This window comes from Calonectris borealis, chromosome 28, assembly GCF_964195595.1.
Source record: "Calonectris borealis chromosome 28, bCalBor7.hap1.2, whole genome shotgun sequence".
In the NCBI taxonomy this organism is placed as follows: Eukaryota; Metazoa; Chordata; class Aves; order Procellariiformes; family Procellariidae; genus Calonectris; species Calonectris borealis.
Genome location: NC_134339.1, coordinates 2,018,512 through 2,040,230, shown reverse-complemented (window position 1 = coordinate 2,040,230; position 21,719 = coordinate 2,018,512). Strand labels below are relative to the sequence as shown.

Below are 21,719 nucleotides of genomic sequence, written 5' to 3'. Positions count from 1 at the left end.
CTTCTCTGCTGAAAAACCCAGTAGAGCAGATGGAGCACTGGGCACCGCAGCAGAATCTGAATCTATATTTCCCCTTATCTTTGTTACCCCATGTGCACAGGGGAGGCGTGCATCGCAGAGTGCATGCATCACATAATGTTATCAAGCAACTGTGGGAGATGAGGTGTGCAGCTTCAGGTGAACTATGAGAAAAAGAACATTTACTGGTGCTCCCATGCTGCTGTGTGCTGGGTGAGTCGAGGATGGGCAAAGCATAGCCCTCAGGCTGGCATCTGGCCATCCTAGCCCAAAATTATGGCTGAGATGAATCTGCTGACTCCAGTAGATGTGGACATCTAGTGCCTTTTTGGATCTTGTTTTAAGAGCAGTTTTGCACAGTTGTTCCCTTCCCCCTGTACGTGCTCGGGAAACAGCGGAGATGTGCATCCACCACCTTTTTTTTCATTTAGACACATATACCCAAGGGAACCTTTACTTGGATGGCTACATTTAGAAAGACATCATTGCTTTTCTCATTCGCACATGTACAACAGACACAGTGCCTGCAGGTAAGGGAAACAGCAAGGCATTGTTCAAAAAGCTGAAGTCATGTCTAAACAAGGGAAGTGGAAAGGACATGTAACTTTGGCAGATTAATGTGAACATGCAATAAAGTAGGCCAAGAAGTATCTTGAGAAACCACTTGAAAGGCAATAGCAATCTCTGAAACATTGGAAAGACTGCAGGAGTCATATATAATTGAGGCATATAGCAAGAACACTGAGATCAACCTACAGCCAAAAAATTCAATGAGCTGCCTGCATATGACTTCCATGCTTAGAAGCTCAGAGGGGGTCCAATACCTGACATCTTGCTGAGGCTACATCCCAAGGGGATCCATCTCAAGCCGATGGGTGCGAAGATGTTGTGTAGCAAACAGACTGACTGAATAATAGCAAACCTTCAAACCTGGGTGGCGTTCACTCAAGTATCAGGAGGAAACTCGCATTAGAAGTTAAACTACCAACTGTGGAATGCCATTTTTTGTTTCAAATTATCTTGTTATCAGAAAAATTTAAGGCTCCAAGTGTGAATGTGAGGAGCTACAGCCATCTGTAGTCTGACATCCAGACTGGTCAGACCCATAGAAAGTGTAATAAATGATGAAATTTGTGGAAACACATATAAACATACTGTTATAGGAAAGAATCCCCATGGGTTGCATATGAGGAAATTATATCTCATTCTGCTGGAGTTATCCCAAAGAGTCAGTGAGCACGTGCAGAGAGAGCCTGCTACCTACTCAGCTTCGCAAAAGCATTCAGAAAGGTTCCTCACCACAGACATAAAGAAATCCACCTGAGGTTACCATGAGAGACCAACAGGGATTTTTTGCTGCTATGTATTGTTGCAGGTGCTCCAAAAAGGGGGAGGGAAAGGCAGACGGCAAAATTGGCTGAAAATGAAAGTTACTCTTGATGATGATTATGATGCAGACTGACTGACTGCATCAGCTGCAGAAGGGTTTATGGTACTGAGGGACTGATTGATAAAACACAAGTGAAATTGAATATGGAGAGCAATGTGGTGCACATGAGTGAGTCTCCTCAAGTGCTGGGCTGAGTGTTAGCACTTCAAAATAGTTTTGGGGAGCGGTATATCAACATAGTGCTCAGTATGTGATGGTTCAAAATGCAAATGGGATTTTGGATGTTGCTGGGCAAGATGGCGGAACCAAAACTGAGACTGTTGGGGCCCTAAGGGTGCCAGAAGACCTTCCTGGATGTGACCAGTCTCACCTGGGACCTCCATCCACACCCTCTGCCAGGTGTCAGAGCTGATTAATGGGTGAGAGCTTTGCAGCCTGGAAAAGGCTGGTAGAAAGAGGGGACAAGAGAGAAGCCCCTGCTGTTATTGTCACCAGGTAGGGACTTCAGTCATCTGTGCAGCAGAGTGTAATTGAAGTTAGGCACCTCTTTGACACCCACTAAATTACTTTTTTGTACTAGGACATCTTACCCCACCTCCAAGCTCACGGGCAGGTCAGAACAAGTGACGCTATTTCAAATAGTCTGAAGTCATACTCATGGGATCAAGTGAGAGGTGGGGAGCGTGAATGATGAGCTGTTGAGCTGGGAATCCTGATTTAGGAGTGAGTTTTATGCATTACTGCTACCTGCTTGCTGAGTCCTGGAGCCTCTGATCTTTGTGCCCACCATCTTGATCAGGATGGGATTGTCAGAGGGATTCTGGCACCATGAATACTGGCTGCCACCTGGAGCTACCTGGGAAGACATGAAGGAGTCTGCAGACATCTGCTACCCACAGGCTCAGGACCTCTTACTCTGCATCCCCGGTGCCCTGCTCTTGATCATTGTCCGGTGTGTCTTTGAAAGGTGAGTGCAGCAAATCTGGTTTCTCCTGTGCTGGTTGCCACCAGTGTCTTGCAGGGTTGCTCCAGACTAATCCTTACCTGCTTCCTGACCACTACAAAGGGGACACAGGATTGTCCCCAAGAATACTGAATCTTTCTGCTTTTTGTGGTATATGGTATGTGCGTGGCAGCTCTTTGCCCTGCCCTCCCTCTCTCCTGTACCTGTAACATAACCTGTACCAGCAGGTGTGAAAAGACAAGTCCGTCACTCAGTCACACCTCAGCTGTGAGTGGAGGGTCCCTCTGGAGAGAGTCCAAGTGGGAGCTTGCAACACAGATCAGGGATTTGTTGGATACATCAGTGTTGGGAGCCCCAGCTGAGCCAGGGTTCAGCCTGATCCTAGAGCATGCTCCCAAAGGTGCCATGTGAGCCCCCACTCTAAGCACAGAAGCAGAAGGAGGGGATGACCATGGCTCCTGTAGCTCGTTGTGGGACCACTTTGCTCACACCACTCCTCCTTGCCCAGCTCTGCCCTGCTCTCTCCTCCCGGCCCCAGGGGTCCCCAGTTCAATCAGGGATGATGTACTCCAATGCCCTAGCTGTGGGCATTCACCCAGCTGAGGGAAATGGCACTCCCCAGGGGAGCCTGAGGACCAACTGGCATCTCCGCAGGACTCGTGTGGAAATGAGGCAGGTCCACATGGCTCAGCACAGGAGATGGATCCAGACTGGTCTTTGGGCCCCTTTTCCAGGAACACAGAGACTGACACGTGGGGAGGTACAGACCAACCCTCACACACAGGAAATCGGGGAGCTGATCAGTTAAAGCGGGGCGGTGTGCTAGTGTGGGCACACTTGCGAGATGCTTCCCCACCAGGCAGAGCAGGACTTCAGGCGGGGGGGGGGAGTGAAGCAGCAAGGCTGTGCTCAGCAAACCTGCCCTCAGCTGGGATGTGGGCTTTCTCCTGTGGCCTACAGGTGCTGGGAGAGCACCGGGCCATCTCCCCGGAGAGCTGGCTTCTGCCTGCTGTGCACATCCATGTGAGAAGCTGTGGCAGACATGGGTTGTAGGAAGAGCCAGAATTAATTCCAGGGTCATCAGGTCTTCCCTCAAAGATGCACTTGTCTGGCTTCCCAGAAACAAGATTTTAGAAACCAGTCCCTCCCACTAGAGCCTTGCTGGGGTTTCCTGCAAAGCTAGTGTTTCCTGCAGGAACCAGCATATCCCCATGTGCTCTATCCTTGGCTCCTGCTGCAGCCAGTAGTTGGGTACCCTGGGCACAGAGCACATGGGGCACTCAGACACTTGCAGACTGGTTTCATTGCACAGTCGGCACTGCTTGGGAATGTTTTAAAGGGGACCAGCATGCACTCCAACACACAGAAATGCAAGGTGTCTCAGGGCCTTGGCAGAAGAATTAATTATTGCTTACTTCGTAGATGTTATTGTTGTCTCCACTGCACATCCAGCATTCCTCACCTTTGCTTTGGTGCCATTGCGTCTCTCTCAAGAAAGAGCATTGACCTGGCAGAGGTACTGGGCTTCATTTGTGCCCCTGGAGCAGTACTGGGTCCCTTGGGCTGTGCATGCGTAGCTGGGGTAGTGCTGGACCCCTTGGGCTGGATGTGTGAGCACCGAGGGCAGTGCTGGACCCTTGCTGCAGTGCATCCATGCACAGGATACAGCGCTGGTAGGATCTTGCTGTTAGCTGCCCCTGGCTTACAGCGCGGGCACACACGTCCTCTCCTAGCTGAACTCTCCTCTTGCAGAACCGTAGCTCTGCCCTTGGGCAGGAGGTTGGGTGTGAATGACAAGCTGAGGCCCAAAGTTCAGCCCAATGCCACGCTGGAAGGCTTCTACGTTCTGCTGGGCAGGACCCCAAAGGAGGTGAGTGTCCCCTGTGTCCCAGTGTCCTAAGAGCCCAGGTCAGCAACACCTTCTCCCTGTCCAGACACCTCAGCCCAACCAAACCAGCCTGATAGGCAAGGCAGTTACTGTTAACGACCCTTCCAGGGAAGAAAATATATAAGCAGATATTTCAGCATCTTCCAACATGTTCAACAGCTGCAATCCCAGCACCCTGATATCCAATCTAAACCTCCCCTGGCACAACTTGAGGCCATTTCTTCTCATCCTATCGCTTGTTACTTGGGAAAAGAGACCAATCCCCACCTCGCTACAGCCTCCTTTCAGGTAGAGAGCAATAAGGTCTCTCCTCAGCCTCCTTTTCTCCAGGCTAAACAGTCCCAGTTCCCTCAGCTGCTCCTCATAAGACTTGTTCTCTAGACCCTTCACCAGCTTTGTTGCTCTTTGGATGCGCTCCTGCACCTTAATAACCTTTTTGTAGTGAGGGGCCCAAAACTGAACACAGCGTTCAAGATGCAGTCTCACCAGTGCCAAGTACACGGGGACGATCACTTCCCTAGTCCTGATGGTCACACTATTTCTGATACAGGCCAGGATGCCGTTGGCCTTCTTGGCCACCTGAGCACACTGCCGGCTCATGTTCAGCCGCTGTCAATCAGCACCCCCAGGTCCTTTTCCTCTGGGCACTTTCCAGTCCCCAAGCCTGCAGTGTTGCCTGGGGTTGTTGTGGCCGAAGTGCAGGACCCGGCACTTGGCCTTGTTGAACCTCATACAGTTGGCCTTGGCCCATCGATCCAGCCTGTCCAGGTCCCTCTGCAGAGCCTTCCTACCCTCCAGCAGATCAACACTCCCGCCCAGCTTGGTGTCATCTGCAAACTGACTGAGGGAGCACTCGATCCCCTCGTCCAGATCATTGATAAAACAGAACTGGCCCCAACACTGAGCCCTGAGGAACACCACTTGTGACTGGCTGCCAACTGGATTTAACTCCATTCCACAACTCTTTGGGCCCGGATCATGACTCACACTGATGCATGGATTTTAAAAATAATTTTTAATTTAAATTTGTACGAAGCTTTGTCAGATTAATTAAAAAATGCTCATGAGCTCATCTTTACATTAATTTTAATCACAGTTTATAAATCTTAAGGCTAGGTAGTTTTATTCATGCATAAAATAGAGCATGTTGGAAATGATGCTTTTTAGCCTGTGACTGTGCAGTCACTCAAACAGCTGGATGTTTTTTCTGACATTACTGAGTGAACTATGTGCTTGTTTCTTTATCATCACAAGATAAAACTTCTTTTATCTTCAAGTTTGCTATCTGTAGTTGATAATTATCAGTCAAAATTGCATCAGAAGTGGAAAAAAAAAATTATTTAGACTTTTATAGCAAAGACATTGAATCCCATTGTGTACAGCTGGCAAAATTTAACCAGGGAGAGCCTGTGCTTACTTCTGAACCTGCATTTAGATATGGCTGAATTGGAGTTTTAAAATGGCCAAAATTATTTGGTAGTTCACAAATGCAAACAGAGCTGATGATAGGATTTTTTTTCCAAAGAAAGGTGTTCTTCGGGGAAACATGGACCCACAGCAGCAGAGGCAGCCTGCAGGAACGGAGCTCTTCCACCCACACGGGGACAGAGCCTGAGGAAGGCTGAGTCCTGCTTCCCTGCTCTGTTTTCTAGGGGGACCTGATTTCACTGGCCAAGCAAAGTGACCTGCCGGTCAAAAAGGTAAAGACCTGGTTCCAGCACCGGCGGGCCCAGGACCGGCCCAGCTTGATGAAGAAGTTCTGTGAGACCAGGTAGGTGGGCCAGCAGAGGCTTTTTGGTGATGGAGACCTCCATCAAGGTCTGCACACCATCAGCACCCCCTGCCCTGTCCTTAGCCCCAAACACACTCCCAGAGGAGCCCACTGCAGCTGTAGCTGCGAAAGGAGATTTTGTACCATGAGGCTGGGTCCCACCACTGCAGGCGCTGGCGACAGAGCCACCATGCAGCGCCACCAGCTTCATCCTTCCTTCCTTTTCACTTTTAACTTTAAAAAGTTAAAGTTGCTTCAAAAGAATCCACTGGCCTTGATGCAGATCAGGTTTAAATCTCAGATGCTGGAGGGATTTTGAGGAGCAACACCATTTGCAAAATGCATCAAACTTCTTTTCAAGATGATCTTGATACGAAATTAAAATTTTAAAATATTCTCAGCATGGATCGTTGGGCATAAAATAAATTCCATGAAGTGCAGTTAGTAGGCAGTGCAAGCCATGAACAGAGGGAGGTAAAAACTGAAAAACACCAGAAAGCACGGAAATTTTCATAGCATTCTTTTTCCTCAAGCTATTTGCGCTCTCATATGAAATCTCCCTGCATATGTCAGTCAGAGTGGAGGGAGGAGTCACCAAGTGTCTCGATCAAAAGAATCAGGTTATCTCAGGTTCTCAACCTGAGGTTTAATGCTGTATGTACACAAAGACCCCCATCAGGTATGAGATCTACTCTCCCTCTCCCTCTGAAAAGTAAATTATTCAGTGCTTGAATCCTGTTATTACACTTTTTAAAAAATATTCTCCTCCTGAAAGCTTGCTCAATGCTCCACACTGCAGCATTTCTGAGGAAATTAATGAAACCCCCAGTATTTCTGTGCCACCACTGGGAAAAATTAGGTGCCTTCCACAGGCTGTGGTATATAAGTATTTGCATAGGTGATCTACAAACACCCACATAACGAAAGGAAACAGGTAGAGGCATCTTGATAGTCATGCTGCATCCTGTTTAATGCTGATGGAGTATGCCAGGAGTTTGGGCAGAGCGTGGATCACAGCAGAGCCTGGGTGGGCTGTGGATACCCTGTTGCCTTAACAGGACGCGCATGCATGTGCGAACAGAGCTGAGGTTCTGCAAATCCCTGTCCAAACAAGTGTAGGTTCCCCTGTGGGCTTTGCAGTGTCCTGGGCACAGCCTAGGGAGCTATTCCAATTCTGGAGGAAGTTTTAATGCCTTGTTTTTTCTGTTTTAGCTGGAGATTTACATTCTATTTCACCTCATTCTTCTCTGGGCTGGCTCTCCTGTATGATGTAAGTATGTGAGCAGGATGACGCTGTAGAGTGACACCTTTCAAGGGTTCCTTGTTCATCGCAAATGAGGTCCCGCCATTTCAAACAGCCCATCCAAAGATCATGTGTGGCCATGACTATGGGTCCAAAGCCAAACAAGGACAAATTCAGGGGCATGGAGCAGAACCATCCGCAATCCTGATCCAGCAGAACAATCCCCCTTTCCCTGGCTAGGTGTCAGTGATGTTACCATGGTTTTCTCCTTGTCTTAGATCATTGCGTAAGTGGTTCCCCACTGATACACACACACAGCCCTTGCATCTCAGCCAAGAGCAGACCCTGTCCTGGCTGTGGCTGCTGCCCATATTGAGACCCTCTGTGTGACATCCTGTGCATTCACTAATGACAAATGCATTTTGCCAACCACTTTTTCCAAAGCTCAAAGGCGGATTGGGTCTAACGTGGGCACACTGACTTCTTGAAGTACTTCTTCACAGGGTCACTACGTGTCGTTAAAAGGCTATGGGTTCTTACTGCTGCCTTCTCTCTGCACAGAAACCCTGGTTTTGGGACCACACCGTGTGCTGGCTGAGATTTCCGCAACAGGTGAGCAGCAAGGACGTGGAATCCCAGGATAATTCATATTGGAAGGGGGACCAGGAGGTCTCTTGTCCAACTTCCTGCTCGCAGCGCTCAGCTGCAAGATCAGACCAGGTTAGCCAGGGCTTTCTCCAGTCTATTTTTGAAAACCTTCAAGGATGGAGACAGCACAATCTCTCTGGGCAACCTATTCCACTGTTTGACTGCCCTCATGATGAAAAAGTTTCTCCTTGCATCCACCTCTCTTGTTTCAACATGTGCTTGCTGTCACTTATCCTCGCACCATGCACTATGGTGAACAGCTTAGCTCTCTTGACAAGCTCCTTGTAGACACTCCTTATGATAGCGGATGGAGAGTCTCTGCCCTGAACAGGCACATCTTCTCAACGAGTTTCTCTGTAACCCCAGCCTGGCTGGAAGCAGCTCTCTGTGTGTGGCCACAAAAGGGACCAGGTTGTCAGGACATTCCTTGAACTCTTGAAGCAGGGATGGAGATGAGAGGTGTCTGACCCGCTACAGAGGGGAGACCCTGGCTCCTCTCTGTCCCTCTGCAGACTGGCCAGGGTTGGTCCTGGCTTTGGACCAGGCTTCACAGTGCATCAGCAAACAGTTCAGTCATAGGGAACATGAAAATTTAGGCATGACGAAGCCCTGCTGTCCCAAACGTGGGTTGAATGAAGGGGCTTTGCCCAGGAAGACCCTTCCCCTCTCCCGTCCCCCAGGGCTAGGCAGGGATGTCATGCTGCCTGTCGCTTGTCTCACAGCCTCTCCCGCCCGCATTGGGCTGGTACTACCTGCTGGAGCTCTCCTTCTACTGCTCGCTGGTGGCCACCCTGCCCTTCGACATGAAGAGGAAGGTGAGTGACAGCAGCACAATTGCAACCCACTGGCTTGGTCAGCCCCCGCCATGAGCGTCTCCCCTCCTGCTGTCAGTGCCCTGGGAGTGCAAAGGACAAGGCACACATGCTGCTGTGAAGACCCCTGAGCACATGAGTTCCCTGCAGTTCCCATATCGCACCATTGCACCTTACGTTGGGTCCTGCTCGTGTGCAGTGTGGCCTTCCTGCCTGCTAGGCTGGGGAAGCGCTGGGGGCTAACATGGGGGTCCCCACGCCTGGCCAAGGGACAGCTGCTGGGTGGACATGGCATCGTGGCCCTTCCCAGCTCTGGTCTCAGGTGCTGCCTGAACCAGATGGCTGTGTCCTCCTGCTGGGAAGGAGCTGGGCTGTTGTGATGAGGGTCCTGTAGATGCATGTGTGGCAGCATGGGATGAGGTGACCTCCTGGGACCCATGGATCCAGCATCCACCATTGCCCTCACCTCGTTCTGCAGTGGAGACTGCACAGAGCTGTGCAGTTCAACTGCACAAGCTGAGGTTCAACCTCAGCTTCATTTGATTGTTTAATTTGACAATCACATCTCCCTTCAGAGACCTGCAGAAACTCTGTGTGAAAATTACCAACACTGCAATAGTCTTTGCAGACAGGTCGGTTATTGGATACCTGCAATGCTTCCCAGAAGAAGCAGGAACGCACCGCCTGGCAGTGATCTTCCCTGGACCAGAGCTAGAGCTGCCCTTCCCGATCCCTCCACAGAGCACTCAGAGTCATCTTCTCATACCTCAAAGAATTGCCTTTTTGCATGTACAGATTTGTCCATGCAGGCATGAACCACCCAGGAAGGTCCTCTTGTTACATGAGGCATGTGAGAAGGCATATTTCCCACCTGTAGTATCTCCAGTCCATCTCCATTGGCCCCTCTCCATGGGCAGCACAGGAAGGTTGAAGAGCTGCTTCCGATATGGCTAGTGGATAGCAATTGCCTCAGGCCAAGGGCAATCTACTGTCCTCACAAAAAGCTCTTAAATACACAGTGGCGGGGTCTGGGAGGAAAATATGGGGGGTTAAGAAAGGAACTTTGTAAGGGCAGATTGATTCCTGGAAAATTTACAAAATCTGTCTTCTAGCATGTTTGCATCTATGTGTACCTCACTGGTATATATCCATAAATATTTACGGTATTTCCATAAACTGGGCATAAAGATGTTCACTCTTCTTGGGATTGTGCAGGACCTCACAAAGCTGTAGCACAGTGGGGAGCACTGATGCTTTATCGAGGTGTTTGACATGTCCTCATGAGGCAGCAGCATCCAGGAACAGGACTGACACACAATTCTCTCTTCTCATGCCAGGACTTTAAGGAACAGATCATCCACCACATCTCCACCATCACTCTGATCTTTGTCTCCTACTGTGCCAATCTTATACGGTTTGGGATGATAGTTATGCTGGTCCATGATGCCTCCGATTATATTTTAGAGGTGAGTTACCCTCACCAGGAAATGCAGATCTGTGCTCATGTCTGTGGGTAGTGCTGGGAACTGTGTGCCTCACTACACATGACGCGTGTGGACGCGGTGGCCCACACAATACTGTGCTATACGTGTACTATAGTGCCAGTGCATTTAGGAAATATCAGATTTACTGCTCTTGGGGAAAAGTAAGCGAGTGCACAGGGACTGGGACACATCCCCACAAGCCTGGTAACCCTTGCAGGACATGGGAAACCCCTCAGCCCCCTAGAAGGAGAACACAGGCACACAGGACATACGGCAATTTGTCTCTCTACAGCTTGCCAAGATGCTCCATTACATGAAATGGAAGCGGGTCTGTGAAGCAGTCTTCATTGTTTTCGCTGTGGTTTTCATCATCTCCCGGCTTGTCATTTTCCCATTAATGTGAGTTACATTTTAATGTTCTCTGAACATGGGTGTTATGCACTATTTATGCTTCTGGATAGATGACCCTCCGGGCCGAGGGGAAGAAAAGTAGGGAACAGGACACTACAGGTAAGCTCAAAGATTAATCCAACTGGAACTGAGGAACCCAAGAAAAAAACCCCATGGTTTTAACTATAATAATTAATTAATTAACTATATTAATTAATCTAGAGCCACAGCCTCTGCCCTTCCATTCCCATGTCTTTCCTAGGCAGGGACTCTCACCTGGGGCTGTCTCTCATGCTGTGACGAGATGCTTACATGCAGCCACAGCAGTTGACTTCTCACGAGCTCAGTGGCACTGGGAATGTTTTAGGACTGTCTTTCTCCATCCTCCTAAAGCCATCCCCACCACAGTCTGAGGTTAATCCTCCTTCTCCTCTATTCCTGCTCAAGACATTCCCAGTGTGTAGGAAGTGGCCTCCTTCTGTTGCAAACACTGGTTCCTACAAGAGAAAGAAGGTGCAAACTGTACTGGTTAGAATTTCCTAAGAATTTCTTAGCAGACTAAGAAAGCCGTGCTCAACGCTCTATTAAGATAAAATTAATACAGAAACAATGGCGTAGTAATTTAAGGTGACCCACCAGCTATTTGAAATAAAACAAGAAAATCAAGTACAAGCTAAGGATTCAGGAGGTAGGATACTTGACATGCTGGGAGGGTATTAGCAATAATACCTCCAGAAGCCACACACAGGCACCCATCTTGGAGAATGGCTTTTGCCTCCACACATCTAACCACACTCCCAGCCTTTAACTATGCTGAAATTGTTCCCCTTTCTTTACCACTGCCAAGTCGCCTGGAAAAGCAGATCCCAGTTAACTTCCCAGAAACTCATTCCACAACACTTGCATTATAGTCTAAGCTTTCTGTTTTCTTTGAAAACCAAACATTTAATTTATTACACCCAGAAGAATTTTTAAAATGGGACATGTTATACACACATAGGGACAAGTCTGCATTGCTGTCCTGTTCTCCTGCCCTGGCTCCATATCAGCACTGAAGATGCTGAGTTTTGAATTTTGGTCCTGCTGCCATTTAGTTTGGATGCCTGTGAGGCTGACTTTGCATAACGAGTCCCAGATTCTGGTGATGAAACGGCTCCCTTAGAGAAAAAAGCAATAAAAGCTTGAGGCAACTTTCCTGAGAAAGAAACTAGAATTACCGTGACTTCAGTTGTCTCCACTGCAAAAAGTCAAGCCCCAGTATCTCAACCTGCTGTATCACAGCCTAAGGACAAAGAAGATAACAGATGTCCCAGATCAGACCAAGGGTCCATCTAGATCAGCACCTGTCTGCATCAGCAGCAAGAAGCAGATGTCTAGGAAGGCAAGAGCAGAGCAAATACACACTATATCCAACAACATTTCCCAGCTTCCAACATGTCTTAGATTTCGTGTCTGAGATAACTTGAGGAGGAGGACACATACTAACATTTGTCATTTCTCTCCTGCACTGAACTGCTCTCTGTTCTGTTTGCTCTCCATTTCCAAACCAGTGCTCTCCTCCCTTCTGTCCCCGTCACTGATGATACAGAGTTTCTGTGACTTCTGCCAAAAATAATGCCCTGCCCAACTGCTCATCTGTACCCTCAACTCTTCCCTACCGTTAAAAATTCATTTATAATCTTTTTATTTAAGTGCCAGTGGCCGGGTCCCCTTATGGTTTAATTTTTGTCCATTGCTCCTCCCCAGACTTATTTTAGGAGAAATGCTGCCAGTTCCTGCTCGTTCTGGGAAGCATTGCAGGTTTCCGATAACCAACCTGTCTGCAAAGACTATCACATCATTGGTGATTGTAATACAGAGTTTCTGCAGGTCCTTGGGACCTGGGACATGCTTTGCAAGAGCTGGGCAGAGCATGAAGCCTGATGGTGCAGTCCTAGCACAGCTCAGCTCTGCCCTGGAGACACATGAGCCAAGTAGCTGTCCAGAAAGACACTTGAACCTTGTAAGTGTGAAGGTACTTGGCCTGCTTTAGTCTTGTGTCTTCTGATTTGTTCTCCCTCTCTCTTTCCCGCAGCACATACTATTACTTTGTGACAAAATTTCCATTGTTTCTCATAACCTGTCTGATAAACACTTTCCTGATGATCCTGCAATTGTTACACATTTTCTGGTCCTATCTAATCATCCAGATGATCTTCGGTGTCATCCTCCATGGTGCGGTATGAAAAATCTTTGTCTTCTCTGTGCTACCACTACTCATGAGAGACCATGAGATCTAGGGTGACTCCTGCATATCTGCAGGGAAGGGGTGGAAGAAATGGAACTGCCCAATAAACAGCCCGAGAGCTTCTTAAGTCACGTGGTGGGAGTTTTGTGGATACCTTTACTCACGGAGATCAGAGCAGCAGCTCACTTGTAGTTTGCAGCTGTGTCCTATTGACATGGGAGCCATCCACAGTCCTTTCTCCTCACTGCTTAACAGCTTCTCTGTATGCGGTTTGGGAGAATAGGAACCTGTTGGTATGTCCAAAGCGGAGTAAGGAAGGAGCAATCAGGTAAGCCTGGTAGACAGCATGCTGTGTATTTGCACATCTGAGTTTTTGGGTGCATTCCACAGGCTTTTGATGCATGCCAGGGATCATTGGAAGAAACCTTGTCATCAGAGACACCAGTTCCCTGGCCTGCCTTGCTAATGTAAGCAGATGGCATCTTAGTAGCCTCTGAATAGATTTCTGAAGGCTTTGGGGATCCATGGCCAGGAAAAAACCCACTGCAGTGTTGGTGTTATGCCTTCAGCTTACGTTGAACTACCCCTTCATTGAAGCTAAATTAAGATAAAAAACATTTTTTCTGGAAGAAATGATGCAGCATACTCTCACCAAGTTTGTAAATGATTGCAAAATGAGGAGACCAGTCCATATGATCATTGGACAAATAAGTGTTGACTTTCAGAGCTTCGACAGTAATAAACTGCACAGGAAAATATGCAGAATAACTACATGTAGAATAAATACTAACTTATTTTCAGAAGGTCACATTACAAGAACATTATTAGGGTGACAAAAAAAGCATTCAAAAGTTAGGTGAAACCATAACAAAGTCAACCTTTGGCAGTTTAAGTCAACTTCCCAATGCAGGGACAACTGCAACACTGGCTTTGAGGACATGATCACACCTGTTAGTTTTAGTTTAGCTGTCAGGTTAACACACCAGTGCTGTGAATGAAAACAGGACTAGTCCCTTCCAATATATACCATGATACAGGTTTTGCAGCTCACTTAAATTGCCTTTCTTTCCCACAGAAAAGAAAAGATGCCAGAAGTGACACGGAGGAAAGTGACAGGAGCGAAGCAGAGGATCTGGCAAATAACGAAGAGTAATGCAGGTCTCGCTGCAGAACACCAAGAGCCGGGCAGACTCTTAAAAGCGGCGTAGCAAAATAGGACCTGGGGGCAGGGGCCAGACAGGCTCACAGATGGCTTCACAGCAGGCTGCCTGAGGCATCATCCAATGTCTAGAAGGAAGTTAATTTCATCGTAGCTTTTACAGGCAGTTAAGTCACTTTAGGAGATGTTTTCTTCACTTCTCCTGTTGGGACCATTCTTTTACTACTACTCTATGATCATTTATCCAGGGGAAAAAAGCTCTACCAGCCAAAGTCTCACTGTAAACAGGAGAAGAGGGGTTGAACAAGCTGCTGAAGTTATGACCTATCACCTAACTGTGGTTATCTCAAAACCTTCCCATAGGTTCATGAGATAACAAATCACAACTGCTGAAGATTTAACTGACTTGCAGTTTCAGAAGATACTGGCAGTCATTGCCAGCCACCTCATGAAAGGACTTGCCTGTGAAAGACACTAGCTTAAGTGGCAAATAAGTTTTCAGTTGTATAGTATAAAATGGTCAGGCTTTGGGGAATGATAAACCATTTCTGCAAATAAGACAATACAATACAAGCTGCGTTTGCTGTATGAATTATACAAAATAGCTCATGTGTCTGAAAGATTTTGCTAACTGAATATCTACTCAGAGAGAAGGCTCCTAAAATTGAAAGCAACTGAAACTCTTCCAAAAGCAGACTTTTCCACCAGAAATTATAATTTAGTCTAAATGGAAACTTTCCATAGGGATGTATTCATTTTGTTGAGGTTTCATTTTCAAAATTGGAAAGTAAGTGTTAAAATACTAATATTTTTCAATGGGATAGTTTAGGGGTTGGATGACTTTTCACCTTGCAATATATTCTACCTGATGTAATTTTCAGAATTTATAGTAGAACATAAAATTTAAAGTCAATGTAAAAATGAATTACATCTAAACCAAAGAGTCCGGTTTACCTAGATTTTGCACGATACAGAAGGTTTTTTAGAACATCAGATCTTATGTCAGCAGGGAAATCTTCTTAGAAACTTGCTGGAGGTGTGACATCACTGCTAACTCAAAGGCTCAGAAAATACAAAGGACAGATAAATCTACATATACATATATGTCCATAAACAATATACAGAAACCTGCAAACACTGTCTTTAAAACATGTTTTCTACTCAGGCTTTAAGTATGCTTCCAAGGGGTCTGACGCATTTTACACAGGTACTAGGGGAAACTGTTTCTGAGAAATGCAAAGAGGTGGAGAATGAAGGCTGGTGTAACTACAATACACTGCTGTGAAGAACCATGGTCCATCTCCCACATCTGACCTACGCAAGGCAAAATATAAATGAAGTCAGGAAAGATGTGCGAGAGAAAGGCAGAAGGAAGTGAGCCAGCATTCCCTTGGAGGATTTTGACATTCAGATCTGCAGGAAGCAATGCTGAAAGGCAGCCAGCCACCTATCTCAGTGGTACACTGGCCTTGAGAAGGATGTCGCCTAGCCCTGATTAACTGTACTTTGCTGGGAGTGCAAGACCCTTCATTAGAATACCTGTTGGGTGTAGGAGTTTGTCCAGGAATTATTTCACCCTGTCCATCAAGGATGCTGCTTTCTTTTAAAGCCCCAAATGATACACAAGAATCTCAGCTTTTAAAAGATTTATATAGCTTCAGGGCACAAGAGTACCACTGGCCATCCGATTCAAAGAACAGACCCAGCCTTCCATTGCTGCCAGCCTCGTCACGGGGGAAGCATCAACTCTGCTCTCAGCTCACGGAGCTGGCAATGCCACAGCCTGGCTGGAGGCTGATAGATGGACTAGAGCCAAGGAGTGGAAGCCAGCCTGGATTGAGAGGGCTCCACATTTGCAGACCTGGATAGAGTAGCTCCTGCCATCTTGACATAGTTCTCACTGGTAGGGTTGCTTTTAACCAACACCTCTCGGTTTTTGAGGCCTCCCCCATTCTCCAGAGATGATAATCATTCAGCTCAGGAACTCTCTTAAGTGCATTTTCCTTTCAGTGTTGCTGCACATGAAAGAACAGACTCTGCTAACACAGATGACAGTAATGCTTGTAGTCTAACCTCCCAGGTCGGTGCTGTTGCACTCTCCCCTTCTCGTCCAGTCAAGCAGACTCGTGTGGCAACCATTCTCTCAGCTGGTCCATCCTCGGGAGCCCTGAGCGCCCTTGGAGATCTATCCCCTATTGCTGTGCTAAGTCCATAGTCCTGCCCATCAAACCCTCTTCCTCATATGCAGTCTTTAATTAAGGCCACATGCAGGTCCCTGCTCCTTGCACCTCATTTCAGTGCGTTGGGATGGGGATTTTTATTCTGGGTCTGTACAGCAATGAACCCAAAGGGGACTAAGGAAACTGAAGCAAGACTCTTAAATGTCCCAGTTTGCAAATGGTTATCGTCACATACCTGAACGCATAAATCCAGAAAGCCTCCCTCCTTCTGTGGTGCTCTCCAGCCTGGAATAAAGGTAATTTCAGCCATAATTACATAACCTGGGAAACCTGCTTATTTCAGGCTAAAATGATACTGATACTGGGTATGGCTTGACTGCAGTGGTTGTTTGTGTTTTTTTTTTTTATTTTTTTTTTATTTTGCTCTGTCCTACAGCATTAGGAGATCATACATCCTGCTGAACATTCCCTTGACACACATTTGATTTATTATTTTACTCCTACAATACTTTCTAACACTGATGCACTGACTTTCCTGTCTCTCCCAGCTATTCAAAGGACAGAGAGCCACCGAGATTACAAGTCAGAGCAGCCCTTTATTTAGCATCAACCCTGAGGAGTTCATGTACCACAATAACACTGACCACTATTTCCAATAATGACCTGCAACCTTTGGGTAGACACAAAGGTTTCACTGGCTTTTGCTTCAAGTTCATTTGCCAGATAGAAAAAAAGACAAAGTTACCAAGGAACAGATCTATTTTCAAAATTAAAAATTTCACAGACAAAACGTGACACAATCTAACTCCCATCAGCTGTAAAGCACATGACTTTTTCTTTTTGGTTATGCTGGATCTGGCATCACTCATGCCCATGTATCAAATCTTCGCACAGAGACACACCCATGAATAGGAAGGGGGCAAGGGAGTTTGTTATCTATGACTTGGCACATATCAACGTAGGGATCAAAGAGGACTACAACAGGCAGGGCACTGTTCCCCTTCCTCTGTCCGAGGAGATAAATTCGTCCATTCACAGTGCTGCATCCCATGAAGAACTTCTGGGTCAAGCATTCCTCATCCACCTGGGTCCATTCATCTGTCTCCACATCAAATCGAAAAGCTCCCCCTCCTATGGTGTACAGAGCACCATTCAGTGATGTGATGCAGAGGTCGTACCTGGGAGAGAAGAAACCCTTGATCAGAATCAATAGAAAGATCTAGCCCCTGAAATATTCAGTGCAACTTGGTCCTCATATCAAGTGTCCCATTTAAACAGAGAATCACAGAAGTATTGGTGGGACAGGACTTCTGGATTTCTCCAGTCCAACCTGTTCTTGGAGCAGGACCAACACTAGAACCTTTCTTCTCCTGCCAGGTCCCAGAAGATTATTTACCTTGGAAGCGGGGAGAATGAGATGACATCCCAGATGTCCGTCTCTGTGTTCAGCCTTTGCACTCCATCATATACGTGTCCGTTTTTATCCAGGCCACAGACCACATAGATCCTGGTTCCCACACTGACCGCATCTCCTCTCTCCACAGGTTGAGCCATAGGACTCATGCTTTCCCACTCCGACTCCATCAAAGCCATGCGCTCAACTGCTGGGATTATCCCTTCATCTGTGCTCCCTCCAAGTACATACAAGTAGAGCCCTGCTCCTACTGCACAATGGCTATTGCGGGAGTTCTTCATGGCAGGCCCTTCCATCCAACTATTGTCCAAGCAATTGTAGATAAGCACCCAATCCACACTATACCACACAAACTCATCCCGAAAATATCCTCCTGTCACAAAAAGGAAGCTCCCTGGAAAGACAGCAGAGAAAAGTATCAGTTACATGAAAGCTCAAAATTGCTCCCGAGAACTAGGGTTCTCATTTCTCCCTGGGCTGTACCAATGAAGTGCAAGATCAGCAGAGGAAATTACTGCTCTTTGTATCAGTTTGCAGTATTTGATTCCTCATCTGCACAGATATGCTGGGTCTACAGGATGCGGTAAGTCCTTTCAAGTCTGCTCCCACTCTTGAACAGAATCACAGAAACACTGGTTGGAAAGAACCTCTGGGGATCTCATGTCCAAACTCCCACTTGAAATGGGACTATCACCAACACCAAGGGAAGCCATGGTATTGAGCTGTCTTGAAAGTCTCCAAGCATGAAGATTTCACAACATTCGTGGTAAGTTTTACTTAATGGCAACTATAAATCAGAAGTCACCAGTCAAAACCACCATGAAAGAGAAGGCCAAAAAAAAAAATGCTACTTAAAATGAAGTCATTAGACTCACTCCAGATAAAGCTAATGTAAGGTGTTCAATAGTTTCTGCTATATGAAAAGAAATATTCAGCTTTGTCTAACATTCTCCCAGAACTAAGGAAAACAAAACCATTCTTTGAACGAATATAAACACAAATATGAATGAGGTTTCAGCAACGCTGAACAACGCAGTTTTACAGAAGCAGCTGAAATCCCTGCATTTGTGTCTCTAAGCCTCAACTTCTGTTTGTATTTGCTCAGTTCCACTTCTCTGTAAGTTACCTACTGCTGCCATTGCATATTGGGTGAGGTTCCTGCGCTGCAGTGGAGAACAGGCTTGCCATGTCCCTGTTCTAGGTTGAAAGAGAAATAATTCTTGCTGTTCCTTGTCATGCTTTCCTCCCAGGACATATAAGGTGTCATAGCTCCGACCAGCATAAGGACACAGTTCCATATTTTGCCAGCTGGGTGGAGGACAGCTGTCTAACTTCTTTATTAATCTGGAAAAGGTTTCTGTCTCTCCAGGGCACTTGCTGCGTTTCACCAAGATATTGAGGAAGGATAAACTTAGAAAAGTGACCCTGACTTCGCCCACCAAATCCAGAAAGTCTTCCTCTCTCGTTGCTGGGTCCTCCATTATCCACCTCATAATACTGTCAAAAACCACATCTTCTCGTGGAACGAAGAGGTCATCACTTCTCAGGAGCTGCATCAGCATTTCTTTGGGCAGTGCCTTAAATTCTTCCTGGCACATCACATCCCCCCAGTGAGTGAGAGCCACATTCATAGCAGTCACATACAGCTCTATAAAGGCAAATTGCTGCGAGTAGATCATCAGGCCCAGGCAGTTGGAAACATGCAGCTCTCTCTCCAAAAATTTCTCACACAACAGTTTCACCCTGTCAAACTGAAAAAAATCAGCTGTTTCCAGTAAGCCAGTCACATTTTCTTGACCTATAAGCACTTGGGCTGTGCGAGTGAACTCAAGTAGCGCCTGAAAAGGCACTGCATCAATCCCTCTGATCACTATGTGGTGTTCAGAGCTCTCTCTTGCCCCACCAAAAAACATGGCTTCAAAATAACGACTGTGTACTGAAAGTACCCTACGGCTGACCTGAAAGAGTCTCTCTCCAACCTCAAGAATTGTGTCTGCAATCATTTCTGTCTGAGGTCCCAGCTCCTCTGGTTCTTGTGCAGGCTCCATGCTTGCTGACTGCCAGGCAGTTAAAATTAACTCAGCCCTTATATAGCCTTTACACATACGAGGTCTCTGGAAACATTATCCCCCTTGCTAGGATTAATACAAGATAAGCCAATCTTGTCCTAAAAATAGAATGTTTTCTACCCTCCTGCTTTCTCTTCAGTCTTTCTCTGCTGCTTTCAGAGCAGCAATAGCAGGAGAGCTGTATAACCAAAAAAACGCAGATTTAATTAGCATCTACCTTAGTCAGGTAAGACCACAGTGAATCAGGGGAGCTGTTAGCCAGGCAAAGATCCTGGACTATGAGGAGGAGAGAGGAGAAACAACCAAAACCTTCCAAAGCACTGACTAAATATGAAGAAGTTGTAGAAGAATATTGAACCCATTTGGAAAAAAGTAGCCATTACAATACTTTTCACTTCTGCAAATCAAAAACATAGGAAAGCTTGAGACTTCCTGGGAAAAAAAACAGATTTCCCCAAAGCCACATCCTTCATCAGTTCAAGTTTAATATCAAATTCCAGGTTGCCTGCAGTATTCAGTATTTATACTTTAGTAATAGATGGAGGGAAAGAATGAGCCGCCATTCAAACTCAGATGGCTGTCACATATTCGGTCATCCTCAATCTCAATGCATTAAATAAATATAGTCATAGTACAAGCAACAGCTCACTGATTCCACACAGTGAATTTTTCCGAAGTGCTTAGAACAAGCTATTGGATTTGCATAGTGACCTTGCATAGCACAGATCTGCATAGTGACCTTGAACTAGCACCCCTTATCCCAAAGAGCCCATTCCCAGCAAGATTCAGTCCCATTTCTCGGTGAGCAGCAAGCAGAACAGTGCTACCTGGATCAAGAAAACCTTTTTTCCCCCCGGAGGTTCCCTCCTGCATTTCTGGAAGAGGCTTCTGCAAAACTGCTGTTACAAATGGTTTTATAGAGAGTCACATTTAGGAATGCAACCAATTTAAAAAGCATATACACATTTAAAATTCAGCTATCATTTTCATATTCTTATTTTCAGGTACTTGACTCCCAAATATAACCCAGAAGTCTGCACTGCAGAAAAGGACAGCCATGTATCTTGCAATGAAGACTGAGCAACCTATTAACTTAGCAGGAAATGCTGGGAACATGCCCAGAGTTTATGCACTTGACATGTCTTCAGGCAGATCTCTCTGTACCCTCTGCATCTAGAGCCTGGAATCCACTCAAGAGAGCTTCAATAGGTCTGTTTCTGATGCTACACTCAGAAAACAAGAGAGTGCAGAGATGGTGCAGCGTGTTATTGGTATCAATCACCATCAGTCTCTCTCCCACCTAAGGGACAGTTCAACATTGCCGATGGTGAGCAAATTCTGCTCCAAACACTCTAAATAAAGGAATGTCTTTTGAATTGTGCAATTGCATGAAGAACAAGTTTTGCAGTGTTAGAAACAAATTATGTTGGAAGGAGCATGACTCTGTGAAACATTTAAAGAATGAACCCCTAGGAGATTAAAATCCAGAAGCACTCAAGTTTACACAGGCAACATGCCATGTAAGACAACTGGTTCCTAGTTTCACAGCCTCCTGGAAAAGTCAGGTATACTGAACTGGAATTTATTTACTTCAAGTTCCCATCCATTTCAGAGCCGACCCAGGAAAGGCTATGAATGGCAGTATGGTGCTGTTGCCAAAATGAACAGCCAATACAACCTGTCCTTAGCATGTTTTCTTGACAACCTCTAGGAACAAGACTGCTGCTGCCACCAAAACAATTTACTCTGCCACAGCCTCCTCATAAAGGGTCCTCAGAAAAAGCAGGTGGCAGAAGCAGGTGACATACAGCCTACGGGCACATATCGTCTACTGGACAGTCTTTAAAATGCCTAAAAGAAATACACAAGTCCTCAGAAAAGGGACCAGATGCTCTCAGTCATTTCTCATTGATTTCCTGTCTTAGAGTGGAGCACAGCTTCTGATCTGGTCCCTCCTGATTTTGCTGTGTTTATGCACCTCCTGAATAAATTTCATTTAGATTTACAGCTATGGAGAACTGCACTGTCAGCTGTAGAGCACTTTTTCAGACTAAAAACCAGA

The 21,719-nt window shown here is 46.3% G+C and overlaps 2 protein-coding genes across 2 annotated transcripts; one reads left to right on the top strand and one right to left on the bottom strand.

Moving 5' to 3' along the window:
* Positions 1-2,208: 2,208 nt before the first annotated feature.
* Positions 2,209-14,131, top strand: LOC142093671 (ceramide synthase 4-like). Its single transcript, XM_075175064.1, has 10 exons — positions 2,209-2,375; positions 4,125-4,242; positions 5,913-6,031; positions 7,244-7,301; positions 7,836-7,886; positions 8,645-8,737; positions 10,072-10,200; positions 10,511-10,617; positions 12,683-12,827; positions 13,911-14,131. Exons 1-10 carry the CDS (start codon positions 2,209-2,211, stop codon positions 13,986-13,988), a joined length of 1,065 nt encoding a protein of 354 aa, XP_075031165.1. The 3' UTR covers positions 13,989-14,131.
* Positions 14,132-16,750: 2,619 nt separating this feature from the next.
* Positions 16,751-21,638, bottom strand: LOC142093997 (kelch-like protein 23). Its single transcript, XM_075175784.1, has 3 exons — positions 18,715-21,638; positions 17,571-17,982; positions 16,751-17,352 (listed from the first exon to the last, which is right to left on the bottom strand). Exons 1-3 carry the CDS (start codon positions 19,691-19,693, stop codon positions 17,040-17,042), a joined length of 1,704 nt encoding a protein of 567 aa, XP_075031885.1. The 5' UTR covers positions 19,694-21,638; the 3' UTR covers positions 16,751-17,039.
* Positions 21,639-21,719: the final 81 nt, after the last annotated feature.

What these genes read in the sequence shown, in the direction of transcription:
- LOC142093671 (XM_075175064.1), top strand. Translation starts at nt 2,209, where the DNA reads ATGGGATTGTCAGAGGGATTCTGGCACCATGAATACTGGCTGCCACCT. An exon ending in GTCCGGTGTGTCTTTGAAAG is followed by an intron (nt 2,376 to 4,124) that starts GTGAGTGCAGCA and finishes CTCCTCTTGCAG; the next exon opens with AACCGTAGCTCTGCCCTTGG. An exon ending in CCTTCGACATGAAGAGGAAG is followed by an intron (nt 8,738 to 10,071) that starts GTGAGTGACAGC and finishes TTCTCATGCCAG; the next exon opens with GACTTTAAGGAACAGATCAT.
- LOC142093997 (XM_075175784.1), bottom strand. Translation starts at nt 19,693, where the DNA reads ATGTGTAAAGGCTATATAAGGGCTGAGTTAATTTTAACTGCCTGGCAG. An exon ending in ATATGCAATGGCAGCAGTAG is followed by an intron (nt 17,983 to 18,714) that starts GTAACTTACAGA and finishes CTGTCTTTCCAG; the next exon opens with GGAGCTTCCTTTTTGTGACA. An exon ending in TCATTCTCCCCGCTTCCAAG is followed by an intron (nt 17,353 to 17,570) that starts GTAAATAATCTT and finishes CTTCTCTCCCAG; the next exon opens with GTACGACCTCTGCATCACAT.